The sequence below is a fragment of the Amblyomma maculatum genome, chromosome 9 (genome assembly GCF_055883805.1).
Source record: "Amblyomma maculatum isolate TAMU_Amacu chromosome 9, ASM5588380v1, whole genome shotgun sequence".
NCBI lineage: Eukaryota > Metazoa > Arthropoda > Arachnida > Ixodida > Ixodidae > Amblyomma > Amblyomma maculatum.
In genome coordinates, this window is record NC_139352.1 from 39,054,421 (window position 1) to 39,080,930 (window position 26,510).

At 46.9% G+C, this 26,510-nt stretch overlaps 1 protein-coding gene across 3 annotated transcripts in view; it reads right to left on the reverse strand.

Moving 5' to 3' along the window:
• Nucleotides 1-26,510, reverse strand: part of LOC146178883 (uncharacterized) — a 168,116-nt gene that overhangs the window by 104,470 nt on the left and 37,136 nt on the right. For 2 of the 3 annotated variants that reach the window (XM_084578618.1, XM_084578617.1), the window contains exon 1: nucleotides 4,095-4,565. In XM_084578618.1, coding sequence (XP_084434744.1) covers nucleotides 4,095-4,097 — 3 coding nt within the window. In that variant the 5' untranslated portion in view covers nucleotides 4,098-4,565. Of the gene's footprint in view, nucleotides 1-4,094; nucleotides 4,566-16,918; nucleotides 17,048-26,510 lie in introns of those variants that run through there. The other variant, XM_084578616.1, reaches the window with a different exon arrangement.

The following is a 26,510-nucleotide window of genomic DNA, read 5'->3' on the forward strand; positions in this document are numbered from 1 at the left end:
TGCCCGGTATTCTAGCGATCGCTTTAAACGTAAGCTGAGAGACGCCGACCTCTTCAGCGGGGACATGTGCTCATAGCGGCTAAAAGACGCCACAGATGCGCACGAACAGTGTTGCCGCTGCTAGCGCGCCACGAGCGACAGCCGAGCTGCCTCAATGCAGCAAAGTTTTGATGTTTGTAAACAAACGCGGCTGTAGCTGATGGTGGCAGTGAAACCCCCAAGGGTTTCCGGTATCAGTGGAGCGGTGCTTGAAAAAGGCGCTGATGCTAACTATACGCGTATCGGATAAGGCACGCGACGCAGTGTTATCGCCGTCGGTCAAGGTGATGCGCCGGCTTCAAACGTGTGCTCGGGTTACGGGCCGTACAATGAGGCTCGTTGCGCGTGATATAGTATATAATATCGCGCTCTTTAACAACATCCAGGTTTCTCACGCTGACAACCGCCTATGAAACACGGTCAGTGCCACCATCGGCCGCTTTCGCAAGCAGGCTGTATAGTGACGCCGACTTCTACACGGTGATCACCCTTTGGCTATCCGCGCCACGGGTTTGAACCGAGGGGTGTGAAAAACGTTTTTTTTTTTTAATCCAATTCTCTCGATTCTCATAACATAGCCATGCACATAGTGATGAACTCAATTGGTCTGTGCAAGGAATGAAAATTACACTCAGCTATCCAGGGCGCCCATTCCAATAGCCTGCCACGGTTTCCAACGGACTGCACTAGCGTTGTAATTACTAGTTCGCATCAAGAAAAAGAGACGTGCGGCTACCCTGCGCGTGACAGGGCACCTATACAGACGTGAGTCAACTTCCAAGCGTCCTGCGGGCGCATCAACGATGACAACGCCTGTCGGATTGCCTAACTAGGGTGGCCCGAATACGCCAGGGTCAGTTACAACTGCTCTGTTATATAACGATGAGGTAAAATACGAAAACAATGAGTTGAAGCCGCTCTCCTTCAGCCCAAGAATGAAAATGCTATACACTTCCAAAATTATACTGTACTCGCCTGTCCTAAACTGAACTTGTGGATTCAGTAGGAGTCGTCCACGACCCAAGGTATGTCCTGGAATCACCATACAATATGTTTTAGGTAAGCAAGCCCTGTCGGGCTTAGTGACACTTCGTACGCTGTTAAACAGCTTCCATACAAAGCGAAACTGCTGGTTCTGTAATTGTTTGACCATTTGCCACATTTATTACTGACACCCGGCTTTGCGGTACAACGTTTGCTGCTAACAGTGATCGCATTTTTCTTCTTCAGACGACAGCTATCTGTTTTGTCAGCAATGTGCCATTCGATTTTTCTACTCGATGTCTATTTAAGGAACCTGAGTTCCGGGCCTCTTTATTTAGTTTCGGCTAACGTTAAATACCGTAGAAATAACAAGTCACACCAGCTCTATGGCCAACTGAAACCATATATTACTGTTACTATCTAGTACGCACTGGTGTACTATCTATACAAGAATTAGGTGTGGTTTCTTACACTGTGCCTGAATAATTAGTCTAATCATCCACGGTTCTTATGTTTGTTCCATTTCTAAACACAATTTGAGTATTCTGTATCCTCCTAACCTATATTGCTTTCAGAACCAGTTTTCTCTTGTAGGCTCTGTTTTTTCACACTTAGTTCTTGTATCCTCCGGGCTATACTTTGTTTCAGAGCAGCAATATGTTTGTTTTTTTGTTTGTTTTTTTTTCTTCAAATGCTTATTTTTCAGCATGACCCACGCCTGGGTATGTTATGATTATATAGGTTTGCATTACTGCTTCTGACACGAGACAGGTCGAGGACGAGTCAAGCTACTGCTTGTCACTTTCTTCCTTAATTCCACAATAAAAAGCTCTATATTCTATGCAAAGGTTCCTTCATCCATAAATCGCTCAATAACGCATGCACTCACCAGCGGCCCACTGTAGCCTTACTTACCCTAATCCAACCTGACAACGCTCAGAAGCTAAATGCCCGCAATAAGTCGGCAATGCTCACAGGCCCAAACCTGCTACAAGAACTTCATTAACAAAGTGACCCCCCCCCCCCCCCCCCCCCCTATCACAAAGGATTTACAAAGTGACCCCCCATCACAAAGGCTTTAAATCACGCGACCCTGAGTCATTCTTCATTCGTTACCTTAGCATAACTTCCTTTACGTGCCTGCCTACAGTAATTAGGTTTGCAAGATGAGTACGTTGGTTGGTTGGTTTGTGGGGTTTAACGTCCCAAAGCAACTCAGGCTATGAGAGACGCCGTAGTGGAGGACTCCGGAAATATCGACCACCTGGGGTTCTTTAACGTGCACTGATATCGCACAGCACACGGACGCCTTGCTTTTCGCCTCCACCGAAAAGCTGCCGCCGAGGCCGGGATTCGATCCCGCGTCCTTGGGAACAGTACGCGGGATCGAATCCCGGCCTCGGCGGCAGCTTTTCGGTGGAGGCGAAAAGCAAGGCGTCCGTGTGCAGTACCAAGAAACTAAATACGAGAGACAAGCTACAAGCAAAAATTGCACTGAGTGGCGTTTCGGCAGAACATATTCCCTTCGACGTTTGGTGTACTTCAGTCTCCTTTTAATCTTGCTCCTGCTTGTCGTTCTTTTACTTCATGTTTACCTCTATTTTTCATTTTCTCTCCGTGTATTGGCCTGCAGGAAACAAAAGTTCGCAGATGCAGCCCGCGCGGTTTGACGAGTTAACGACCCACGCCAACATGTTTCTACACGAACAGCCCTCCCAGAGAGCCTCGTGGTTGAAAGGAATACGATACCACGGATAAACATACTACTCAACAACAACAACAACAAAGAAAAAAAATCAGCTGCTGAACGGCGCCTTTCCACAGCATCATACAACACGCGCCAGATGTGCCGAAGGCTGCCATCCACTGGACACACGTTTTTTCTGCAAAACGCCACAGCAGGGAAGAAAACGAGCTACAGTACCAAGTGGAATGGCACAAAGACAGCTGTGTGATCGAACACTCAGAAGAACGTAAGAGTGTAATGACCCGTTATACACGATATCAAACGATTTCACGCAATCAACAACAAAGTGGGAAGGGGAAAGGCGCAGGCACAAAAGCGTTATGTCACGCTGAGTAGGTCTGATGCGAATTACTATCATTGTCCCATCTTCACAAGAAGGGTCAGCTTCCAGCCACAGTAACCTGGGCTAGGAAAGGTCTAATCAGTAACCAAACTATATCCCAGTCAGCCTCCCTTCGAATGCCGGCCAGGGGAGTCAAGCTCGCATCCACATCGCAAATCACATGTCGTCGTGGCTTCCTTCATTTTTTTTTTTTTTTTCTCTTCCAAGCATTCCAGCATTCAAGCTGCAGCAGCATTCTTTGGACCCTGGTAAAGAGCGGTCAACCCATATAACATCATGTCAAGGAGAGCGCGTCGCAAGCGCTGTCAACCCGTCCCGTGGAGTCACCTTTCCTGGTGTCAACAGCCGCATCATCCTGCGTTCTCGTTGCGTGTAAAAGCTTGGCTAACCGACTGGACTCGTTCACAAGGCATGCGGGGTGCTGCCGGTCCGGGTACTCGCAGTGTCTGTCCGCGTTATGCAGACTGCAGTACGCAGCTGCGTTGCGATACATGACATTTCGGATTTAAAAAAAAAAAAAAAAAAAAAAAAAAAAAAAAAAAAAAAAGATCGAGCCGGCACTGCATTGTTTCCGATAGAAATGGACGGTTACCTCTGCAAGAGCTACCAAAAAACTAACAAGGCACCGATGAAAACGACTACATAATCGTTTCTATAGAAGTCGCAATGCATGAATATTGCAATAGGCCCGATCGCCGAGTCCTGGTTAATTTTGCCGGCCGACCGATGTGTGCCAAGGCCCGCGGGAAAAGAAAAGAAGCCTTTACGTCAGCGCAACAATGACGAATGGCTGAACACTGGCCGCATTAACCAACCTCGCTGCGTGCAATCTTCACGCGGCCACTAACTGAGGGCATTTCGTCACCGCGGAACAGCGACGGTCGGTGCGGTGCGCTGGTCAACGCGGGCAGAAAACCCGCTGCTCGCCCGTGTCCTCGATTAACGGCCGTGGCGAGGGAGGAGAGCCGTCGGGCCACTTACCATGGCGAAGAGACGACGGTATTCCTGGCGGGGTTAAGCCGACGGCCCCGCTAGACGACGGCACGAGGTCGCACAGCCATGAACCACAAGCGGCCGCGCGAGCCGAAACGTCCCGCGCTACACCGCACGGCAGACCGCCATGACAGCCCGTGCAACAAACAGCCACAACTTCCGGCCAAACCACCGAGACGACCACTGGCACAACGCGCACGACCAGCACTGCACACGTCGACGTTTGCACGTTGCCGACGACGATGCGACGGGGTCGTGGCGAGGCTTGACACGCCGTTTTTCACTCTCTCGAGACGATGGCGACGATCACGGACGGCGCAGACAAAAGGGGAGGTTCGCCGCACAATCGAAAACGGAACCCGGTCAACAACGCCTCTCGCCAGCGGGAGCAGGCACGCACGGTGAACGCCGTGAAGACCCCGCTGCTCCAGCGAGGCCACCTGGCTAACACGCGCGCCGCCGCGCACCTGGGGGAGACAGCAGCAGGCCGGCTGGCGGCACCAATGGCGAAGCGTCGTCGCCCGTGACGTCACTTGACGCGTGTCGTCAGCGCCAAGCCGGGAGGCGCCGCAGCAGCAGCTCGCGAACGCGCCACGCAACTCAAGGGCGCTTTTGTTCGTGAAACCGCTGGTAAAGTCGCTTAATGTGACATCATTCACATCACGTGACATCAGGTTTTGCCAAAGCCACTCGCGGAGACCGAAAATGCCGCCGTAAGAAACGGGTGCGTTCAATTGTACGGTGCAGACAGTAAAATATAGTGCGCAAGTGGGAATGCTGGCAAGAATGCCGGTCGCGCGGCGCGGCGGCGGCAACAGGTCGTGGCGGTCGGTCGGTCGCCGGGCTCCTTCGGCGGCGGAGGTCGGCGTCCTCTCCCGGCGCCGGCGGCGGTGTCGCCCCCGAGGCGCTGGACGGTGAACGCGGAAATGCACCGCCTCTCCGCCGGAGACAAACGCCACCTCGCACTCCCTCCGTTTCTTGTTCATTCATTCTGCCGGATCGCAGCTCATGATTGCGTCCCCTTACGTGCGCTATCTCCACTGAGCTCGTCATAGCGTTGTCGATACCCCCTTCACTCCGGCTCAGTAATTTATTTATTTTATTCACACCCGCGTTTAGTTCCTACCCCTTGCTTTTGGTTAGCCTGTAAATTTAACCTGTGCAGACAGGATTTTCGGAGCAGTGTGAACGTCAACATACCTAAATTAGCCCAACTTAGTGCTATTAGCATGTTCCCCAAAAATCAGGTAGTGTAACCAATATCCTCAAAATTGCGCATTAACTCGGGCAGGAGAAAAATCTCACAAACTTCACTTTTCTCAGCAATGCTCTTTGGAAAGCTGTTTTTGAAAAAGAAAAAAAGAAGACCACAATGGGCTTGACAAGAGTCTGTTAAAATGATAAATCATTGCGATACAGCGGGGATACCTTTGAACCCTGCTTGAATTATTACATTAGCGAGACAAAACTATTAAAGCGGCCAAAAGAAACCGACACTGCAGGCGACGAAACGAATTATCACACGCGTCTACAAATTATTGCACCCAGCAAGTGGTATCGAGCAGAACGGGGCACCGGGACTGAAAAGACGCTGAAGAGAACCGTTTTGTTTATTTTAGGAAAATTAGGTAACAATTTATGAAGGAAGCTTCTCAGAAATACGAGCTGACAACTAGCACAGCTTTGTATCCTTCTCCATAGTAATGCATGATATGCAACCCTAAAAGATGACGTGGTGGCATAATTTCGATTTCATCGAGGCTTATTTCGTATAAAAGATTTCAACAGACAATAAGCTAGCCCATTACTATGCGGTTAGTGTTTTGAGACGCCACTTCGGTGTCTGTAAAAGGCCGCAAATTAACGCGAGACATTAAACACTTGGTATACCTCAATCAGCATGCCTAAAGGTGCGATGACAGGGTCGTTCGATGTGTTGTCATTTTATACTTCTGTGAATAATATACGAACCTGTAATTTTACTCACAAAGTTTTAGTGCCTAGCTCGCGGCGCACAGTACAAAAAAAAAACACGATACAAATCGGAATCTGGAAACCCCTCCCACCGAGAGCGACCGTCATTTTGAAATGTTCATGTGACATCAGAAGAGAGTAAATGGCGGAGCGTCGTCTGCAATGCAGGCTGCAGCATCAAAACACACGTCTCCTTTTCTTTCGTGTCCGATTGGCACAGTGGTCGCCCCTCATAAAGAAGTGCTTGATGACCATGCTAATGCACAAAAACGATATAGAATAAGGTATGCTTTCTTCGGCATAGTTAAGGCACAGTCACAGTGATGCGTGGTTAGATTCCTTGGCTTATCGAGGCACTGGTATGTCGCATTACACCGGCCACGACGTCAGCATGACCGACAGTCGCCTATCGCCGTAGAGCGAGGGTTTCGGCCCCACGATGCCGAAGGAAGAAGCGGACGGTCGCCCGATCTTGTTTTGATCAGATCGGAGTCCGAGAGAGAACTTCACGCACCATGAGTTAACAGCCTGAAGAGCTGCACTTTCTGTGTACCTTAGCTGTGTTAGAAACCGGAAGACAAATAGCTACAGCTTATATGCTCCCACTTCTCATCAGCAATGACCCCGGCCAGAAATGTCAGTCGGCGCCGATTTCTCGCGAGGTTCGGGTCTGCAATTTCGGCGATTACGGAGCGTACATCCACAAAGTTTAGTAGTTGTATGTGGCCATCGAGTGTAGTGCTAGTAAAAGCGACCCCAAATCGACGACTGCTTACATTGCAAAGCGCGTGCACATTGAGCGAGAAGCGTCGATGTGACCCTCTCTAGGGAACCTACATGTTGCGCCAGGGTTACCCATTTTGGCCAAAAACGGCCGTCAAACTTGGTGGGCCGCCATTTTGGTCCCCAGTTTACAACTGGAATTCTGTATATGTGAACCAGGGTGAGGTAAAAGGAGAAATTGGACGCATTAATTAATAAGGAACATTAAGTGAACTTTGGGGGGGGGGGGGTCAGCGCGTTGTAATTAAATCAAAATGACATTCCTTAGTAGTAAATATTATTCGCCGACACATTGTTTCAATGCGTAGTATTAGATGGCTGATTAGCGTCATATTTATCGAATGTGGAAAGAAAGCCTTCGCGGTCGCTGTGCAGTTGTGTTTTATTTTAACTACAATACCATCGTTGTTACATCAATGGGAAGCTTATGTCAAGCATAATTGCACTTAAGGTATTGTAAGTACTAACTGTTCAATAGTTAATTAGTTAATTGTGAATAAAAAGGAACTTTACAGTGCAACATCAAGTCATATATCACTGGGTACCTTGTGTCGACTATAATTGCGCTTGACTACTTGCAATTCTTAATTGGTTGTTATTTAATTATTTGTGATAAAAAATTGAACTTGAGTCATATATCACTGGAAAGCTTATAGAGAGTGCGTTCCCGCTAAAAATTGCCGGTTTTAGTTATTAATCTAAATAATTAATTACGATTAAAATTTGAACGTTAGTATAGTTAATTTAAGTAAATCACATTTAATTAGATCATTGTGATTAACACTTTACCTTTGGGCTACTTTAAGCATATCACAGGATAGCTTAGTATGATTTCAATACACTAATTGCTAGCCTTAGTTAATCGCCGTTAATTAGATAATTGTGATTAACACTTGAACTTTAGACTATAACATCAAATCACATATCACAGGATAGCTTATGTGCGGTACGATTGCAGTACACTAATTTCCACTCTTTCCTAATAGCTGTTATTTAATTACCTGTAATTAACAATTGAAGTTCAGGCTATAGTATCAAGTCATATATCATTGGATATCTTGTACCGAGTACGTTTGCACTGCACTAATTGCTGTTTTTAGTTAATAACTAGTTCATTGTGATTACCATTTGAACGTTAGGCTAAAACATCATGTCATATATCATGCAATAGCTTAATACCTAGTTTAATCGCAATACACTAATTGTCAGTATTTGTTAATCGCCGTTAATTAGATAATTGTGATTAACACTCGAACTTTAGGCTACAAGGTCAAGACATGTCACAGGATAGCTTATATGTTGTACGTTTGTAATAAATTGCCGGTATTTTTTGATGGCCGTTATTTATGTCAGTGATTATAAATACTGAATTTCAGGCTATAGCATCAAATCATATATCATTGGATAGCTTATAGCGAATATGTTACACTACACTAATTGTCGGTTTTAGTTAATACTGTTAACTAGCTAATTATGATTAACGCTTGAACTTTAAGCTCCGTTGAGTTATAACACAGGACAGCTTATATGTGGTACTGTTCCTGAACACTAATTTCAGGTGTTAGTTAATAGTCGTTAATTAGTTAACTGCGATCAACATTTGAACTTTATGCTACACCAAGTGATATCAGGAGATAACTTATATCGAGTACGGCTGCAATACACTCATATTGCTGGCCTTTGTCTATAACCGCCATTCAGTTGATTGTAACTAACGAAAATTGTCATGCTTGTGACAATGCGTCATTTACACACTGTTTTAGATTCCAGTCATTACAGTACGGTACTTTAAGTGCTGAACCATGCTATGGTGCATGTGACTAAGACTCATGATTATGACTATCAGTCATAATTAGATGTAGTGGTTTCGCAGAATACACACATTACTGTACGCTTTGTGAAATGCTTAGTTATGCTACCTTGCATTATGACAACAAGTCACTAATCATTATAACTCTGAATCATGACTATAATGATTATACATGCTTCACATATTACAGCACGCTGCATTCTAAAGTGCTGGCTCATATTACATTGCATATTACATTGCCATGTCATGATTATTACCAAGTCATGGCTCTATTGTTTTACAAACTCAACCCCTTAGAGCACGCTAATTGTTCCGTCGTACTTTGACGCATTTTAAAAGCCATTTACCAATTTTCATTTCTTCAATTAATGTACTTGCTTATTTGATTAATTACATGGTAATTTTAATTACCCTCATCCAGCACTGGCTTTTCATTGGGAGCATTTCCACACCTTTGAGCACCCTTTTTCCAAGTTTTCATTCTGCAATTATTTCAATTACTTAATTGCTAATTACGCACTCTAAGATTTCTTAATTACCCTCATCAAGCATTGGTTTCAATCTGAACATATTCGCACCATTAAACCACCCTTTAAGCGCCTAATTTTAATTACTTCAAATAAATATTTGAATAATTACATGCTCTAAATTCTCTTATTCATCAACATCAAGCATTGGCTTTACATTCTGAACATTTTGACATCTTTGAACCCCCTTTTCCCATTTCCTTTGAATTATTTAAATTGATTAACTGATGAATTTCGCACTCTAAATTTTCTTAATTAGCATAATCAAGCATTGGCTTTACATTGTGAGCATTTCAACACCTTTCAACCTCTTTTTCAATTTTTATTTTATTTTTTCATTTTGTTAGTTCATTAATTACACTTCCTTAACTCCTCATCACCTATCATACACCAATCAATCATCAATCACTAGGACTACAAATTACTATGATATGATTTTTTACGAAGCCCCGATTATTTCCAACACGCAGTTGAGACTACTACAGCTACTACTATTATTATTACTATGCCGATGTCTTTTCTACCGAAAGGCCCCGCCGGGGTGGCGCAGTGGTTAGGGCGCTCTACCACTGTTCCTAAGGATGCGGGATCGAACCCCGGCCACGGCGGCCGCTTTTCGATGGAGGCGAAAAGCAAGGCGCTCGTGTGCTATTCGATGTCAGTTGCACGTTAAAGAACCCCAGGAGGTCGAAATTTCCGGAGTCCTCCACTACGGCGTCTCTCATAGTCTGAGTCGCTTTGGGACGTTAAACCCCCACAAACCAAACCAAACCTTTTCTACCGAAAGGCTCCGTCGGGGTGGCGCAGTGGTTAGGGCGCTCTACCACTGTTCCTAAGGATGCGGGATCGAACCCCGGCCACGGCGGCCGCTTTTCGATGGAGGCGAAAAGCAAGGCGCTCGTGTGCTATGCGATGTCAGTTGCACGTTAAAGAACCCCAGGAGGTCGAAATTTCCGGAGTCCTCCACTACGGCGTCTCTCATAGTCTGAGTCGCTTTGGGACGTTAAACCCCCACAAACCAAACCAAACCTTTTCTACCGAAAGGCCCCGCCGGGGTGGCGCAGTGGTTAGGGCGCTCTACCACTGTTCCTAAGGATGCGGGATCGAACCCCGGCCACGGCGGCCGCTTTTCGATGGAGGCGAAAAGCAAGGCGCTCGTGTGCTATGCGATGTCAGTTGCACGTTAAAGAACCCAGGTGGTCGAAATTTCCGGAGTCCTCCACTACGGCGTCTCCATAGCCTGAGTCGCTTGGGACGTTAATACCCACAAACCAAACCAAACCTTTTCTACCGAAAGAGCTCTATAAGGATAAATTATTATTTAACGCAGTGCGCAAATAATATTTTATGCAGTTAGCAGCGAAGAAAAAATCCGACCGACCGCCGCAATGTACAAGCGCCAACTCTCCAGCCGCGCAGGTTCGATTGGGACCAAAATGGCGCCGCTAGCTGAACTAGCAACACTGGTCTTTAGCGGGCGGATGCTATGATCACCCGTTTCAAAGGGCGCGGCCCCATCGCCATCGCCATCGGCAAGTGCCCCTTCATATATGCCCCTTCAAAGGCTGGCACCCGGGCGCCGCAGCGCAACATGTAGGCACCCTAACTGAGGGCAGCCGTCGGCGACGCTCTCGGGGCAGCTAGGCATGGGATGCGTATCCTTGGTGCTTCTTGCAACTCTGTCGTAGTTTGTAAACAAATAAAGGTACAACTTATGTGAAAAGAAGTGCATTTCATGCCGTGCGAACGAACAGCATACATCCACTTATCTACGAAAGCGATGTAAACAAGCACGCTGGAGGCGCAGTAGTAATCCGCGAACCGGCGCATTCTTGCGGGAGTTTAACGCTCACATACTAAATGTTAATGGTATGTATTTACGTTGAAGCCCTCATGAGTAATTTGCTAGACAAGCACAAGAGAAACGCAAGGTTAGGCTCGGAAGTCGGTCGCAGTCACGCGCGCGCATGCGGGGGAGGCGAGACGGAGACGGCGGCGATTGGGAGGCTCTTGTTCGATGCGGACAGTGAAGCGCATTTGAATCGCATTGGGCTTTGCGATGACGGGACGGAACCGGCGGCGACTGCACATGCTTTCGTGCGCTGGCGGTGGCCAGACTGAACATAGTTTTGCAGGAATGCTTTACTAGCCAAAAATAATTAAATTTGACTAACACGCGCAGATAACAGAATCTCAGGAAGTACCGCTGGCGTCCGTTTGCTGTGCGATGTCAGTGCATATTAAAGGTTCAGAAGTGGTCGAAATTTCCGGAGTCCTCCACTACGGCGTCTCTCATAGCCTGAGTCGCTTTATGACGACGTTAAACCCTCCAACCAAACTCAGTGTCGGGAACACGCTCCAGGCCCAGGCACAGCAGCCTCTCGCAGCGGCTGTTTTCTGGAAGAGCCCTCGGATACACATTTTTGCCATCATATAGCGAAGCCGCAATGGTGTGGACGTACACTTGGGCCAATAAACGCATTGCATTGTGCATGCCCAGTTTCGCACCACAGTTTCCACAGCCCCGTAAGATGCGCATGCGCAGATGGCGTACATATATGCGGTACTATAGTCTGTTCTGTGCTAAAACTCTCCACTGGTGTGTCATCGGTGTCCTGTTCTCGCGAAGACAAAATTTCACTAATAATTACGAGGGACATTTAAGCTCCGTCTTTAAGGTTCTGACGCGATAGCATAGGCTGCCAGTTAACATGCCTGCGTGGCCTAGGGGTAATGTTAAGTCAACTGTCATGGCGGGCTGATTCTCCTCCCATATGAAAGCAGAAGTCCAAGTTGGCAGCTCCTGCTAAACATAACGTCAGTCAACCTATATACGGCAAGTCTGTGTGCTGCCATGTCAGCTGCCAGCTACCGCCTGCCAATGTGGTGCTCGTGATTTATCAACGCAGACCACGGCGCCGATGTCTGATTTTTGTGAAAAGGGCGTTTAATGCTATCGCATTAATAAGTATATGTAGTGCACAAGCGTTAACCCAGGCTCCAATGGCTTTAGAAAAAAAAATGCACAAAACATCTCTGCCCCATGCAGGTGCATGGTTCGAAAACAACGCTTGACAGAGACGTCTAACCTAGGAACACCTAATAGACTAGGGTACCTAATTTCTGAAATCATGGCATCAAAAGACCGCTTGCAGCATTGAAGTATAACTGATAATTGTTTCATCAAAAGCACAAAACATCGAGAATACTTGGTGCTTTTTAGGGCAAGAAAAGTACTCGCTGCTTTTAGCCATGGAAAATATTTCGGATTCGGGCTCATGGGTCCGATTCCACCCACCCACGAGTTCCTGCTGACACGATGAAAGCACCATGAGGCAATAACCTTATCACTCAGTAGTATGAGGGGCCCTTGTTCAGGACCACGTCACTGACTAAGTCTGATCCCTTTTCTTCCAGAGGATTACGAAACGGAAACGATCCAAATCTATGCCCCCTCCGGTGAATCCGTGACGATGGCGCTGCGTAGGGGCCCTTTCCTCCCTGGCCCTCTCAACTTGCGAAAGAACCAACCTGGGCGTGCTCAATACAGTGCGTGGTAGCCTTTGACTCTTAACCTGCACGCGGAAAATCACAGTATGACCTTCAGAATGACATGCAGAGTCGTACCTCAGACTGCCACCTTGCACACTGCGGGTGCTAATCAAAGCACTCGACAACAGTGTGGTAGTTGTATGCATGTCGATGTGTACATATATTCCTCCAAGGTCTAGCGGTGTATTATTTTGCAGTAGGCTTCATGTAGGTGGTGGCTGCTATTACTTCTGGTCGGGAAACATCGCCGGGGTAGCGCAGTGGTTACGGCGCTGGTGGAGGTGAAAAGCTAGACGCTCCTGTGCTGTGCTATATCAGTGCACGTTGAAGAACCCCAGGTGGTCGAAATTATCTTCAAGACCACCGGGACAAACTACCACTGAACCTATCAACGTGCTCACAGCCGCGTGGTTTAGGGGTACGTGTCTGACTCGGTACCCAGGTGTCCAGGGTTCGATTCCCATCTCCCCTGCTTCGTATCTTATAAAAGCTGCGAGTTGGGAGCTCATCCAATTCAGTCAGTCAGTCAAGTCAGGCAGCCAAGTCAGTCGGTCAAGTCAGTCAGTCAGTCAGTCGGTCAGTCAGTCAGTCAGTCAGTCAGTCAGTCAGTCAGTCAGTCAGTCAGTCAGTCAGTCAGTCAGTCAGTCAGTCAGTCAGTCAGTCAGTCAGTCAGTCAGTCAGTCAGTCAGTCAGTCAGTCTTATTTAGCCAAAGGTTGGTGGCTTGCTCCCCAGTGAGCCTCAGCCTAAGCGGAGGTAACCGACGTCCCGGGGGTTGAGCTACCGGGCCGGGTACGGTGAAGTTGCCAGTCACAGCCTCGGCAGTTAGGGTGATGAGTTTTTGTAAACGTAGCGGGATCATCGCTTTGCACCAAATCGCCCCAAGGTGTTTCATTACTGAACTCGGAAGCCCCTGGGGAGCTGCCACATTCTATAGTTATGTGTACTAAAGTACCTTTAGCTCCACAGTATTTACATACCCTGTCCTCTACCTTGTGTTGACTGCGTATACCTAAAATTTCTGTCGAAAACTAGGTGTTCGTTTGTATCTTCCTCCAGGCCATTGCTTCCTTTAGTAAAAGGGATTTATCTGGGGGTGGTAATTTCCTTCTATTGAGTCTGCAGCCTTGTGGCACTTGTGGTCTCGTGACGTCACACAATCCGCCGACCAATTCGTGTCCGGCCATTATATTATAATGCCTAGAATATCATGCCATCTGTCAACTACCACCTGCCGGAGGCATGCTTATGTCAATAACGACAACCCAACGACGGGTTTTCTGCAGGACAGCGCGCTTTGAATAAACTATTAAATGGAACTCTACAAAAAACAAGGGAGCCGGGTGCCGCGGCGCAACATGTAGGCTCCCTACAGAAAACAAACAAGTGGCGCCATCGCGTGTGCAAGGACAGAAGACAGGGCGCCCTTGCCCGGGAAGTTTGAATTCTGAACGTGTGCTTTCGTCGCCTACGGCAAGCAGTTTCGATGGTAGGCAATTAAAATTGAACACATGTTGACAAATTCGAAGCGAGTCCAGTGAGCTGTGAAGAGAAGCAGTTAAACAAAGTCTCTAGTCCTACTGGACTGCTCAGCGAACCATCCCAGCGGTCGACTATCAGCCGCGTACCTGTGGAAGCAAAAGTGCTTTTCCAACCGATGTCATACGCGTTTAGATGCACTGCGCTAACCGACTGCTCCGCAGCAGCTGCGGTGTCCGGAGGGTTGGTTCTTTTTTGCCCGTTCTCACAAATATTCTATTCTCGACAAGGTAGAGCGTTTGAACAGCTGCACTTGACCGCGCTGTAAAGTTTACAGTTCGGAAATACGCTAGGTGGGGTCACTTAGCGTCTTGATGCGCCTCCCCTGTGCTTAGTGTCTCGGCGAGGACATGCTCTTAAAGCTAAAGATAACCCTCCACTACGGCGTCTCTCGGCTCAAGGTGAAACGCGCAAGTAGAATAACTCGAAGAGTTTACCCTAACAGTTTACGCGCTAAACAACAAAAGCCAAGCCCCCAGCAGAAAGGCCTTCCTTGCCATCCACTATCCGTCATGGTTTGCTAGTTGGTACAGCAACTTCCACTTCCCAGAACAGGTTGCGGTCTCGGTTAGATCTCTCGGGGCAACTGTTTTGGGGTGTAAGCTCTACTGCTACCATCGTTCAAGGTCACTCATTTGAGCAAGCTAGGTACTGCGCATGCGCCAGTGAGCCTCGCCACACTTGCGGCGGGCGCTCGCTCCTTCGGCTAGCCACCGGCCGAACCACCAGTGACGTCACACACGCAATCACGTGACCACCAACTGAGCCGTGCGCTCCTCCTCCGCCTTGCTGCTAGTTGAAAGTGGTGCTTAAGTGCGGTTCGCCTCCTCGGTATAGCCATGTGTGATGTAGTGCCTGGCCTATGACTAAACCATGATGCATAACAGAACTTAACGCTCGTTAACTAGGTTCAACCGGATTGGACCCCGCCATTTTTTTTTTCATGAACTCCTATGCGTCCTAATTCTTTTCCTTTCTTCTTAGCGATGTAACTCCCGTCCACCTCTACTGTAGATTCTTTTATTTTTAAGAAATGTACGAAATATGTGATAAGGTTATAAAATGATTATATATTAATGATTATAAGATAGACAGCAAACTGACCAAGTATAATTTCAAAAAACACACAATTGCGAACTTATATCATCTACATAAACATGTACAGTCTTTATCAAAAGATTAGAGTCCAAGGGGTTTGATTCTGTATCGTGTATAGTGACACTCCTTTAGCCTTCATGAAGATGCTTCCCATCGAAGAGGGTAGGATAAAAAAGTATTACTATACTTGAAATTTGGAACTGTGGGAATAAATTATAAGCCACGTCGTGTGGCTCAGAATCAATTTCACTGAGCTCTAAACGTCTGACAAAGACTGGCAGCTCTACGTTTGTTAATGAAAGATTGGCGTTGGGTTGGTTAGTTTGATAAACCAGCGAAAATTTACACAGCGCTCAGAACGAAAGCGATAGGACGCCATGAGCGGTATCATTACTTTCAGCTCAACCGTCCGTGCCATACTCGTGCGTAGGGTTGCCAGGTAATCTTGGAAGAAAAACCCTCCTTCCCCCCTTCTCAAAATTAAAAAGGAGCCACAAAAGTCGCAATGGAACAAAGGGCAACAATATTTAACTTTATTTCACTACAATACTTGTAATAATGAATTTATTCGGGGAAAACGATGAGGTATTTTGAAACCGTAAACGCTCCCATTACGTGTGCTCATGATGTTGACGCCTCCATTTATGTATCCTCTGTAGCAAAGGCGATTCAAGAGTTGAATGCGGCTGGTTCCGGACTAGGTTACGCTAAAATAGTGGGATCATGCATCGCCAAACGAACAGACGGTTCGGCAATGAAGAGGCATGGGGTGCGTGGTTGGATGGAGATAAGGCGGCCGTGGAGCGATAGACGCGGAAAGCAACGCTGTTATCACTATAACTTCTTCACCCGACAGGAAGGCAAGAAGTCTGAGATTTATATATGAGAAGAAAATGAACAACCTAAGAGTCTATTTTTCTGTTCTATATACCGTGAACAGACGTAGAAAACAAACTGTTATCAGATAACTTATTCAAATTGACCAGGCCATCCTTTTCGCAGATGTAGAAAGGCTATAAACAAAAAGTATTTCGCAGATAATGTATCACGAATCTCATACAGCATATGTCAGCATCCTTAGCACAGTCTGTTAACTTTTCGCACAATTTCACGCTGCAATCCAAGTGCAGAGCCGGTTGCGCTCTTCAAGCGCAATGTGAACTTTATCTTGAGGATATCAAAAGCACTTCGTTGGAGATTTCGTTCCGACGTGACTATTTGTCAGTGTCACAATATCAGTAATCTACACAATGTCTGTTAATAGTGACTCAGTGTCTCGCTCTTATTCTCTTATAGCAGATAATTAAATTATAAAAGTGCTAATAACGTGTCAAGAAAACCCGATGAATACAAATGTTTTACGAAAAAAAAAAAGTCGCCAAAGAGTAGACAAGTCGGAAATCTAAAATTTTTGTCCAAAAGTTCATCCAAATATGGCAAATTTTTAATACTTATTGCTGCACTGCAGGCAGCTCTTGCTGTTTGGATGTAGTAGAACCACTTGTACCGACCCGTAGCGGGAGGCACTCACCGAAGGCGGCGTGTAGTAACTGTAGCCAATGTCGTCATCCGCAACCAGCTCCTGATAGACGCCGAACAGGTCCGGGGACATGGTTGGTCCAGCCGCAGTCGTCCACGTGGCCGCCATCGACAGCAGCAACTGCGCACAGGGCGCCCACTTCAGTGACGGGCAATAAACGGCTATAAATGTACGCAAGCTGCATTTTAGAGATCAGCAGCTCGAGTCATAGCTTTTAATGACACCCGTTAGAAAACTGCGCTTCAAAAGGCAACTAGTTTTTAAGGTGCATTTTTCGATGCTTGTGAATCGTAGCGCCGTTTAGATGTGGCCAACAAAAGCTATCTGCTACTGTCGATAATGCCTTTTTTTATTTTCCTTTTTTTCCCATTTGTTATTTTCCCTGGTAATTATATCTACGTCTATTATGTCGAATGATATTTGCTATCGCAAATGTTCAACTGATTTTATTTGTCAGGTGCCTCTGGATTTACCAACAATCTGAAAGTTCGCGACTTATAAACACTGTTTAATGGCCGCGGGCGCCGGCCCTATCCGTAAAGCCCGGATTTTGACCAATCAGAACTACCGTTTTTTTTTTTCATATTTGGGCCCTATGGACAGTTTTGAAGTTGGTAATATTGAAGAACTATATGATTATAGCGGCCCATTTCTGGGTTATGCATCTCTTATTGAGAAGGCGTAACCCCGAAGAACAGAAGGTGCAAAGGTGACAGATGCCCACACTCTCAACCGAGGACGCTAAATGAACAATAAGCACAGACATGTCTTTCCTGAGAGCCTCCGCTCTGTTTGTTTGGGGAATATGTGAGCGAGAGACGTAGGAAACGCGATGGTTATCACGTGACCCCATCAGGATCGGCCTTCTGGGGGGCGCCCTAACCTCCAGGTCTTGCTCTGCTCCATGGACGCTTTGCAACGACGGTGATGAATTAGCAGATTACAGCATACGGAACCAAAAAATTATTAAGGGAATGAAGAAATCAAGCAGCGAAAATGTGGACGAAAGAAAAACACGACATAGATAATTTGGGGCAGAAACGGTATCAAATTCTTTATTACACGAAGAAATAAAGACTCGAATTCAAATTATTGGTGCATATTATTCATTTACTGGCTTTTAGATTTCTTTTTTCTATTTTGAGGCCGAGCATTCGACAATATGAGTTTGAGGTGAGGTTGAGTGAGGTCGCTAGTACTCTCTGGAAAACTGAGGTGAGGTTGTCCCAGAAGACCGCAACCTCAACTTGTGTGGTTAAGGTGAGCTAAGGTCAAAGTATTTAAGGTCCAATGCCCAGATCTGGCTGGGTGATCTTCACAAGAACAGGTTTGATCGACATATTCATCATCATCATCATCATCATCATCATCATCATCATCATCATCATCATCATCATCATCAGCCTGACTATACCCACTGCAGGGCGAAGGCCTCTCCCATATTTCACCAATGAACCCGGTCCTGTGATAGCTGCATCCACTTGACCCCTGCGAACGTCTTTACTAGGTGGCCACACCAGACCCACCTTTTACGAGAAGAACCCACCTCACCCGAAGTCAAGAAGTCTTTTTGAATAAGCTCATCGCCCATGCGGCTTACACGCCACGTATTATGGCCCGCTGGCGTCAGTATAAGGAGAAAATGATTACGTGCCCCCACTGTACGACTCTAACCTGCGGCGGCATATCTCATTTACTTTGGGAATGCCCTGCTTTTTCTACTGGACGCCCCGAGATCGAACCCTACCGCCTGAACTACCGTTCCATTCTAGAAACTGATGCAAACACACAGATGATATTTGCCAAGTATGGCTCGCTTAGTGGCCTGGTTAGAGCAATGTGATTCGAGTGACGACCTAAACAATGGAGATTCTGTCTACTCCCCTTTATCCCCATCCATGGCCATGAGCCTTCCAATTCAATAAAGGACATTCAATCAATCAATCCGCCCACCTAACTTTCTTCCGTCCCCTGCTACGCTTTCCTTCTCTTGGAATCCAGTTTGTTGTCCTAAGCGACCATCGGTTGTCCTTTCTTCGCGCTACATGTCCTGCCCATGCCCATTTCTTCTTCTTGATTTCCACTAGAATGTCAGTGACTTGAGTTATTTCTCTGACCCGCTCTGCACGTTTCCTATCTTTTAACGTTATTCCTACCATATTTCTTTCCATAGCCCTCTGCGCTGTCCTCAACGTAAGTAGAAACCTCTTTGTTAGCATCTACGTTTCAGCCCCATATATGTAACTACAAGTAAGATGTAACTGTTGTATACTTTCCTTTTGAGCGATACCGGTAAGCTGCTATTGTCATAATCTGGAAGTGCTTGCCAAATGCGCTCCATCCCAGTCTTATTCTCCTTATTAATTATTTCTCTTTCATGGTCCGGATCTGCGGTTATATAACTATCCAAGTTTGAAGCAGCTGCGAACTATAGGACACTTTCTTTGAGATTAGAGAGGGAGATAAGAATCTAACTTGGGACCCTCAAATCCCGAGTCAAACATGTTATGTGCAAATCGCGGCCAGGCAGGCACGTTCCTCCGGCTTGCTTAAAATGGGGATTTTACTACGCCGGGTAGGTTTTCATATAACGTGGCAAATTAGAATTGTATGCTAATGAGTAAATTGTATGCTAATGAGTATCTAGGAGGTAAAAAGAGCATTAACCATTAGCGATTAGCAACGTACATGCACGCGAACCGAGGGCATCGAGGGGAGCTGCACACTGCCCCGCCAGGCCCTTAAAGGCGCAGATAATACGTGCCCCTCAAAATTTTTCATTCGATAGTGTAGCTGAAATCAACTTCATTTAGGCGATGACGCCGTGCGCAGTGACGCTAGTATTTTAATATGCAATACAGGAACACTAACTCAAGAAGGTTTCAATATTCCAAAACCGCATTGCCGATTAAAAAAATAAAAATGGATTCAGCTTTGATGTTCACGATGTTCGATTTTGGAATATAAACTTGCCTCCCAAGGGAGACAATTGTTTACTTAGTTTATTTTAATTAAGAAAGTAAATAATTATTGAGCTGTTAACGTCATCATCATCAGCAGCAGCATCTTGAGTGCGCTCATTATAGGAAAGAGGTATCTCCCCCATACCTCCAGTTAAATCTGCATTGTGCCATCTTTAGCCAAGCTGTTGCCAACTGGGCCTTGTGAATCGGTCTTCTGACATCAGATAACATGTCAATCAAGCAGTGTTCAACCATGTCACCTGTCAACGACAAAAGCTAGGCCCGCGATGTTTCGCTCACAACGCCTAAGCGCGATGCCCGACTTTCTCAGTACGGGGACTTTAATAGTTTGCAGTTGAGATTTATGAAAAGCTGCTTTTAATATACGAGAAACGCGAAAGGCATCAGCAACAATCTTGTGAGGCTTAACAATATCGACCTGATTTATTTTAGTGCTAGCACTTAACAGATCCTCAGTTGAATCCTTTAAATAGACAGTTCCCGTTTTTGAATACATTCATGATCAAACATTCGCCGGATACATCGCCATATAGATCACATTTTTTCGGTTGTGGGTGTGGCAGCCCTAGCCGCGCCGCATCTTCTGGAAGTACAAGCAAGGCTGAAGCAGGTCACACGGCACGGTATCCTGCTGCGACGCCACACTTTCCGCGAAAGTATATACACATCCGACAACGCCTGTGTATAGGGCGGCCCAGTGGCGACGCATGCTGGTAAACCACTATTCGAATCTCTTGGGCATACGCGCGAAGGGGCGTGCTGCACGCATTCGTGTCCGCGCCAGATAAACCCGTGCGTGGTGTCCGTGTCGCGAACGACGCTGAATTCCTGCACGGGCACTGCCGTTCAGTCGGTGCCATGCGGCCTCACTGCTATGTAGCACGCGGTGCAAGATGCGATACCGAAGGGAACAAGGGCGCGGGCTTGTGCGGTTGTTGCTCGAACTTGGTGCAGCATTCCACAATTATCTGAACGGCCGCGACGTACGGAGGCCACGGACGCCCGCAGTGCGGTTCATTCAAAGCTCGCGACCCCCTAATCACGGAGGCCTGCATCTTGACGGTCCGCGATTGCAAACCGAATTCCCGATCGTGGCGCCGACACTGAAGCTGACGTTTTCCTATTGCTGACTGTTCATTCCTCGAACCCCATCACTAAGCATCTCCTGCGGCTGCCTTATAGTAAGAGTCAGGGCTTCTTGGTTGTTTGAAAAAGCGAAACATGATCCCTATTGAGAGTTTATTCTATTGTTGCACGCAGGACCACTCGGTCAGGCGCAGATTCGGAGGTTAGGAGCTGAAAGAGGACAGTGAGAAATTAAAGAGGTCATCGGAAAGACAAGAAATTGGCGTCACTTTAGTATACGTCATTATCGTTCTGTCTACAGCCACTGCGAGAGAAGACGAGGGCGGCATGCTCTTGGCCCATCGGAGCAGGGAATGGCAGGGCCCCGCCGTTTGCGGTGGGGGCTAGCCTGCCACCAGTGGTTGTACCTGTTGTGGGCCGTCATTGCACCCGCCACCGCTTCGGTGGCGGCTGTTGCCTAACGCGCGTCTTTCTCTCTCCTTCTTTTTTTCTTTCTTTTATATTTCTCCTATGTCTGCACGAGGTAGCGGAGGTGGCTCAGCTACAGAGCCAGTAGCAGGCCCGTGCATTTTCTTTTCCTTCTTCGTATACAGTCGCAACAACTACAACCACTGCAGGGCAAATGCGTAGCATAGCTAGAAGCTGAGCTGAACTAATGCATACTACTGTCATTCATTGCCTGGTCCATGCCCTGAAGACACCCATCAGTACTGTGTTCGGTTACTTTAATTTAAGAACTGCGGATTACTCGCCTTCATTAAGGTCTAGAATTAGCCTAAATTTGAGGAGGGGATGGAAGAAGCTGGTAAAAAAGAAGGCCCTCGAAAAGTTAGAAAATAGAGGGAATATAGAAGAGCTCAGTGTCTTGGCGCACAATTATAACCGAAGCAGACGACCTTGTTTAAGCTGCCAACGACAACTTCAGAAATGTGGTGACGGAGTGTGCATTTTAAGGATGAAGTGGGATGTACAAAACATGGCTAAGCTGTCGCAGGATACGAAAGACCTGATTCAGAAGCGCCAGACCATGAAAGTTTCCAGCCCAGCTTAACCCGATTCCTGGTTATGCCGTTCCACCGGCACCTGTATTTTTTCCGGTGGACTTTTGCGCACCGAGATTGAAACCACACTTATATTTGACGCGAAGCAGATGTTCTATCTGTATACGGCATCGTCCAGGCCACGAGTTCCGAAACCGCGTTCTAAAGACCTGGTTTTGCGGGTTCGACGAGCACCCACAACCTGTCTTCCTGCCTGTACACATTTTGCGGACGTGTGCGGACCAGACAGAGTGCCTATAATTTGTTAAAACTTGTTTTAATGCGCCACCTCTTGCTACCTCGTTCCTCAATTTCGCGGCGTCCTCACCACAGACCTTGACATCGCAAAGGTGAAGCAAGAGCTTAAACTCACACGCGCGCGCGCGCACACACACACACACAATCACACGCACACACACACACCCACGCGCACGCACGCACGCACGCACGCACGCACGCGCACACACACACACACACACACACACACACACACACACACACACACACACACACACACATACACACACACACACACACACACACACACACACACACACACACACACACACACACACACATATATATATATATATATATATATCAGGCGAGGCCTACTATATATGAGGACAGGGAGGAACTGCCTTCTCCATAGCTCCTTCGTCACATTCAGCCCAGCATCTTGTGAAAAATGTTCGAACAACTTACTCGAAAAAAGTCAGTGAAAAGTCGTATTTGCCTTCAAAGCTTCGAACGCAGTACCTTCGCAACGCTCAAGGCGTCCTCAGGTGATGGACCGAACAAGCCAAGAAAATTACAAGAGTTCAACGCTGTTGAACCAAATATTGAGAGAAAGCATTAGCTGCGGGTGACCGAGCGTTCTACTTCTTTTTTTTCTTCCTCAGCCCACATATAAAATATAAAGCCCCGCTTTAACCAAGCCGCATGAACGTTCCTTAGTTGCCTATAGGGGTAACGTGAATGCCAGGGTCTTAGCAGACTGATTCTGACATAACCATCCCATGTGAAACGAGAGACCCAAGCTCGCAGCTCCTGCCAACTGAGCCGCGGTTCCGACCTTGGACATAAACCAACTAGCTCAGATGCAGATCTACATGGTATAGTGCCGAGATGCCGCTTGCCAGTAACCAACGTTACTAGATTGCGACGACGTTGCCAGTAACGGCGCGGCGCGTGCGCTTCACGGAAAGCAGTGGCGGCGCTAGCTTGCCCGGTTAACTTGGCAGTTTCCCAAGCTGAACCTGTGTAGCTATATGTTTAAAATACAACCGAGGTGACTTGAGAAAAATATGGTGCAGGAGGCGATAAGCGCTAGAATACGTGAACTCATCACACATCGCAGCTAGCGGTCAAATAACCGCGCTAGACTTTCGTAACAATACCATTTTTTCTTGCAATTTTCTCAACTTCTGAACGATAACCTTTCCTCACGTGTCGTGACAGCAGGGTAGGTCAGTCGTCTAGAGTGACGTCATTTTTCAATTAAGCTCATGCTCACCACTATCAGCATTCATTTTCACCGTTGTTCCTAGCCGTCAAGTGACCCCGTACGGGCTTGCGAGCTTGATTTACTATTTCGGCTTTGCCTATATAGGCCCTATATTAGCTTTGCTTATGTAGGCGATATATCGGAAAATCCTATATAGTATCTCTATTGCGAGCTAGGCTGCCTAGTGCGCGCCTAACGACTGAAGGCGTGAACCTATATGACGGGCTAGCAGAGACCCGCCAAGATAAAAAAAAGGCCTGGATGTTTAAAGGGGCGCTTTTCAAAGGGATTGGACCACATCGGCGGCCAGTGTCTGTGTAGAGAAAAATAAACACCGGCGCGGAAGGTGACAAGCCATTAGCATAAGCACGGCTAAACGACGAGCAATGAAAAAAGAAGCTTTCAGCGTACCTCTATCACTTTCCTTTCTGTATAACTCTCTCTGTCATGCCTTAATTTAAAGATTTACCCTCCTCATTAGCCTCCACTTTCTGCCCCATAGGTGAGTATAGCAAATGTACCCCTGTTACAAAACTTCTTCTTGGGTAATGCTGATAAACTACCACTGATGGGATTAAAAAAATTGCACGTGAAATGCAATACTTTACAGGTTTGAAATGCATGTTTTCATTTGTAGCCGTATCGCTGCGCTTAGCTGGATGTGAGTAAGTAATCAATCCCTTGTTAGAACTGCAAGCTAACTTATTGCTATTCTCACAGTTTATTTTTTACGAGTAACTACAGAGGCAATGGGGCAATATTGTAAGGGAATTAACAACATACCCGAAGTAAATCAATGTTGGGAACGCGTCGTCAAGGGAACATAACGTTTGTTTCGTGGACATTCTATAATACCACACGTACCAAGGAAGCATTCACTGCTTGTTTGCGTATCGTGCATTGCTGTCGCCTGTAACTGCGGAATGTTAGTTTTCTGCACATGAATTTTAAAACTCACCGTTGAAATCTGCCTGTCTAAGCTCAGTCATGCTTCGTCATACGTCCTCTCAGTTACTTCGTGAAGCAACGCTATCGGCGAATCGGAGATTACCGAGGTAGTTTCCGCTATCTTTTATAATAATCTACAACCTATCGAATTCTCTGAGAGAGAAAGTGCCATTCTCGCCCGAATCTAACGCATTCTTATATAGCAGTCTGGCAACGGTGGGCGCTTACTGCGACACCTGCCAGCTTTCTAGTATAATGTCCGACAAGCATGTAGACGCAATCGTCTACTAAACGTCCAATTTGTTATTGTGTACAACTCAAGTGCCCGACTGCATAACTCCCTCGACAGCAAATCTCAAATATACAACCGAAATAAAGGGAAGTTTAATAATGGAGGAAAAAAATTACGAATGGCGATAATCCTGTCGTGGGTGGGTCTCTGTTCGAAGGCCTTGCTCCCGCTGCGATTCCCCGTGCACAGTTAATAAGCAAATTGCCTGCGTTTTTATAGTTGTCGAGGCCTACTTATTCGTTCGACGGGTACTGGATGGTGACCAAGGCCTCCAGTTCGAGAACTGCTTATGGTCTGGCTCTGCATTCGGCGCGGGCGCTCTAGATGTCGCTCATGTCACTCTGACCGCTCTGTGCGCGTCACCCTGTCGGGCAATGGCGTTAGTTGCTCTAGCCTGGCGAGGATGCGTTGTCACGGTGCTGTTCAAACTGATGCGCGAACGTTTGCAACATAGGCTCACTCGTTTAAATGCGGGGCTCCTAGACATCTATGAAGTGTGACCAGAGACTGCTCGTTCATTAGGTGCACATGGAGTGATTGAGTAGCGCTCAGAAGAGTGAAGAGTTGGACGTGTTGATGCACGGTCATGTTGGGAACAGCGCTAACACAGGAAAGAGCGCCTGTGTTGTGTTCTCGCTCCATCCTGTGTTAGTGCTGTTTCCAACATGAATAGCGTTAACGCGTCACAGATGGTGCTGTTGAGTTGGGGTCGAGCACAGCTTGGAAGGCCTCGCGTTACTGGCTGCTAGTCGCCTTGTTGGTGGATCCATATCGTCGCGTTTGTCTTCGGAATCGTGTCTGGGACCGGGACCGGAAGCGGAATTTGGACTGAGGTCGAGACAAATATCGGTTGCGATTTGTATCCGCCTGAGTGGTTTGAATAGATGACCAGGACTGGTACTGATTATTAGTATAGAATTCCGGCTGTGCTGTATATTTGCTTCCATGAGCTGGCTGGGTACCACCGTTGGTCGGATGCTACACTCAGGGTGAATGGCGGTGTCAGGGTCTACTGTGGTTGCGGCCTGCCGGCCAGAGTTTCTGTGCCAGCGGCGTCGCACAGCTACCTGGACCACCACCTCTGTAGCTATCGATCATGCCAAAAAGCGGGGATGCATGACCGTATATGTGCCCACACATATAATTCTCTCAGCGCCTCCATGAGAGATCGCGCCTGCGTTCCTGACATCCTGCCTGAAGCAATTGCTTTATGTGTGGAGATATATCCGATTATTTATACATATGGCTGTTATACTTTCTTGTTCCAACGCCAACATGACTGCGGAAATTTTACCTTGGTCAAATGGTTTCTCATAATCTATTAAGGCTATGGATATAGAGGTCAGTATATTATGTTCTGAGAATTCATTCGTCGTGCCACTGGTAGCGTGAATTTGATCCATAGTAGATTCGCCCTTTTGAAAACAGGCCTGGGTGTTTTATTTGGCATAGATTCAATGTTCATCGAATTCAATTAGCTACTGCGTTTGTGAACATTCTTGAACCTCGTTTTATCTTCTGTACGGCGTACCTTCACAGTCTCTAACCCCACGACTACCACAAGGCTTCGTACTCAAGTGCGGAGAGGCCGCTCGAACTCCCTAGAGAAGTGTAATCGGGCTGTCTCCATAGCAACTACCCCGAATATATTGCTCTTGGGGCCAGTTAACCTTAACTTGTTCTATTTGAGCACTTTTCGTGCGGGAAATTAACACCTATAGTTTTG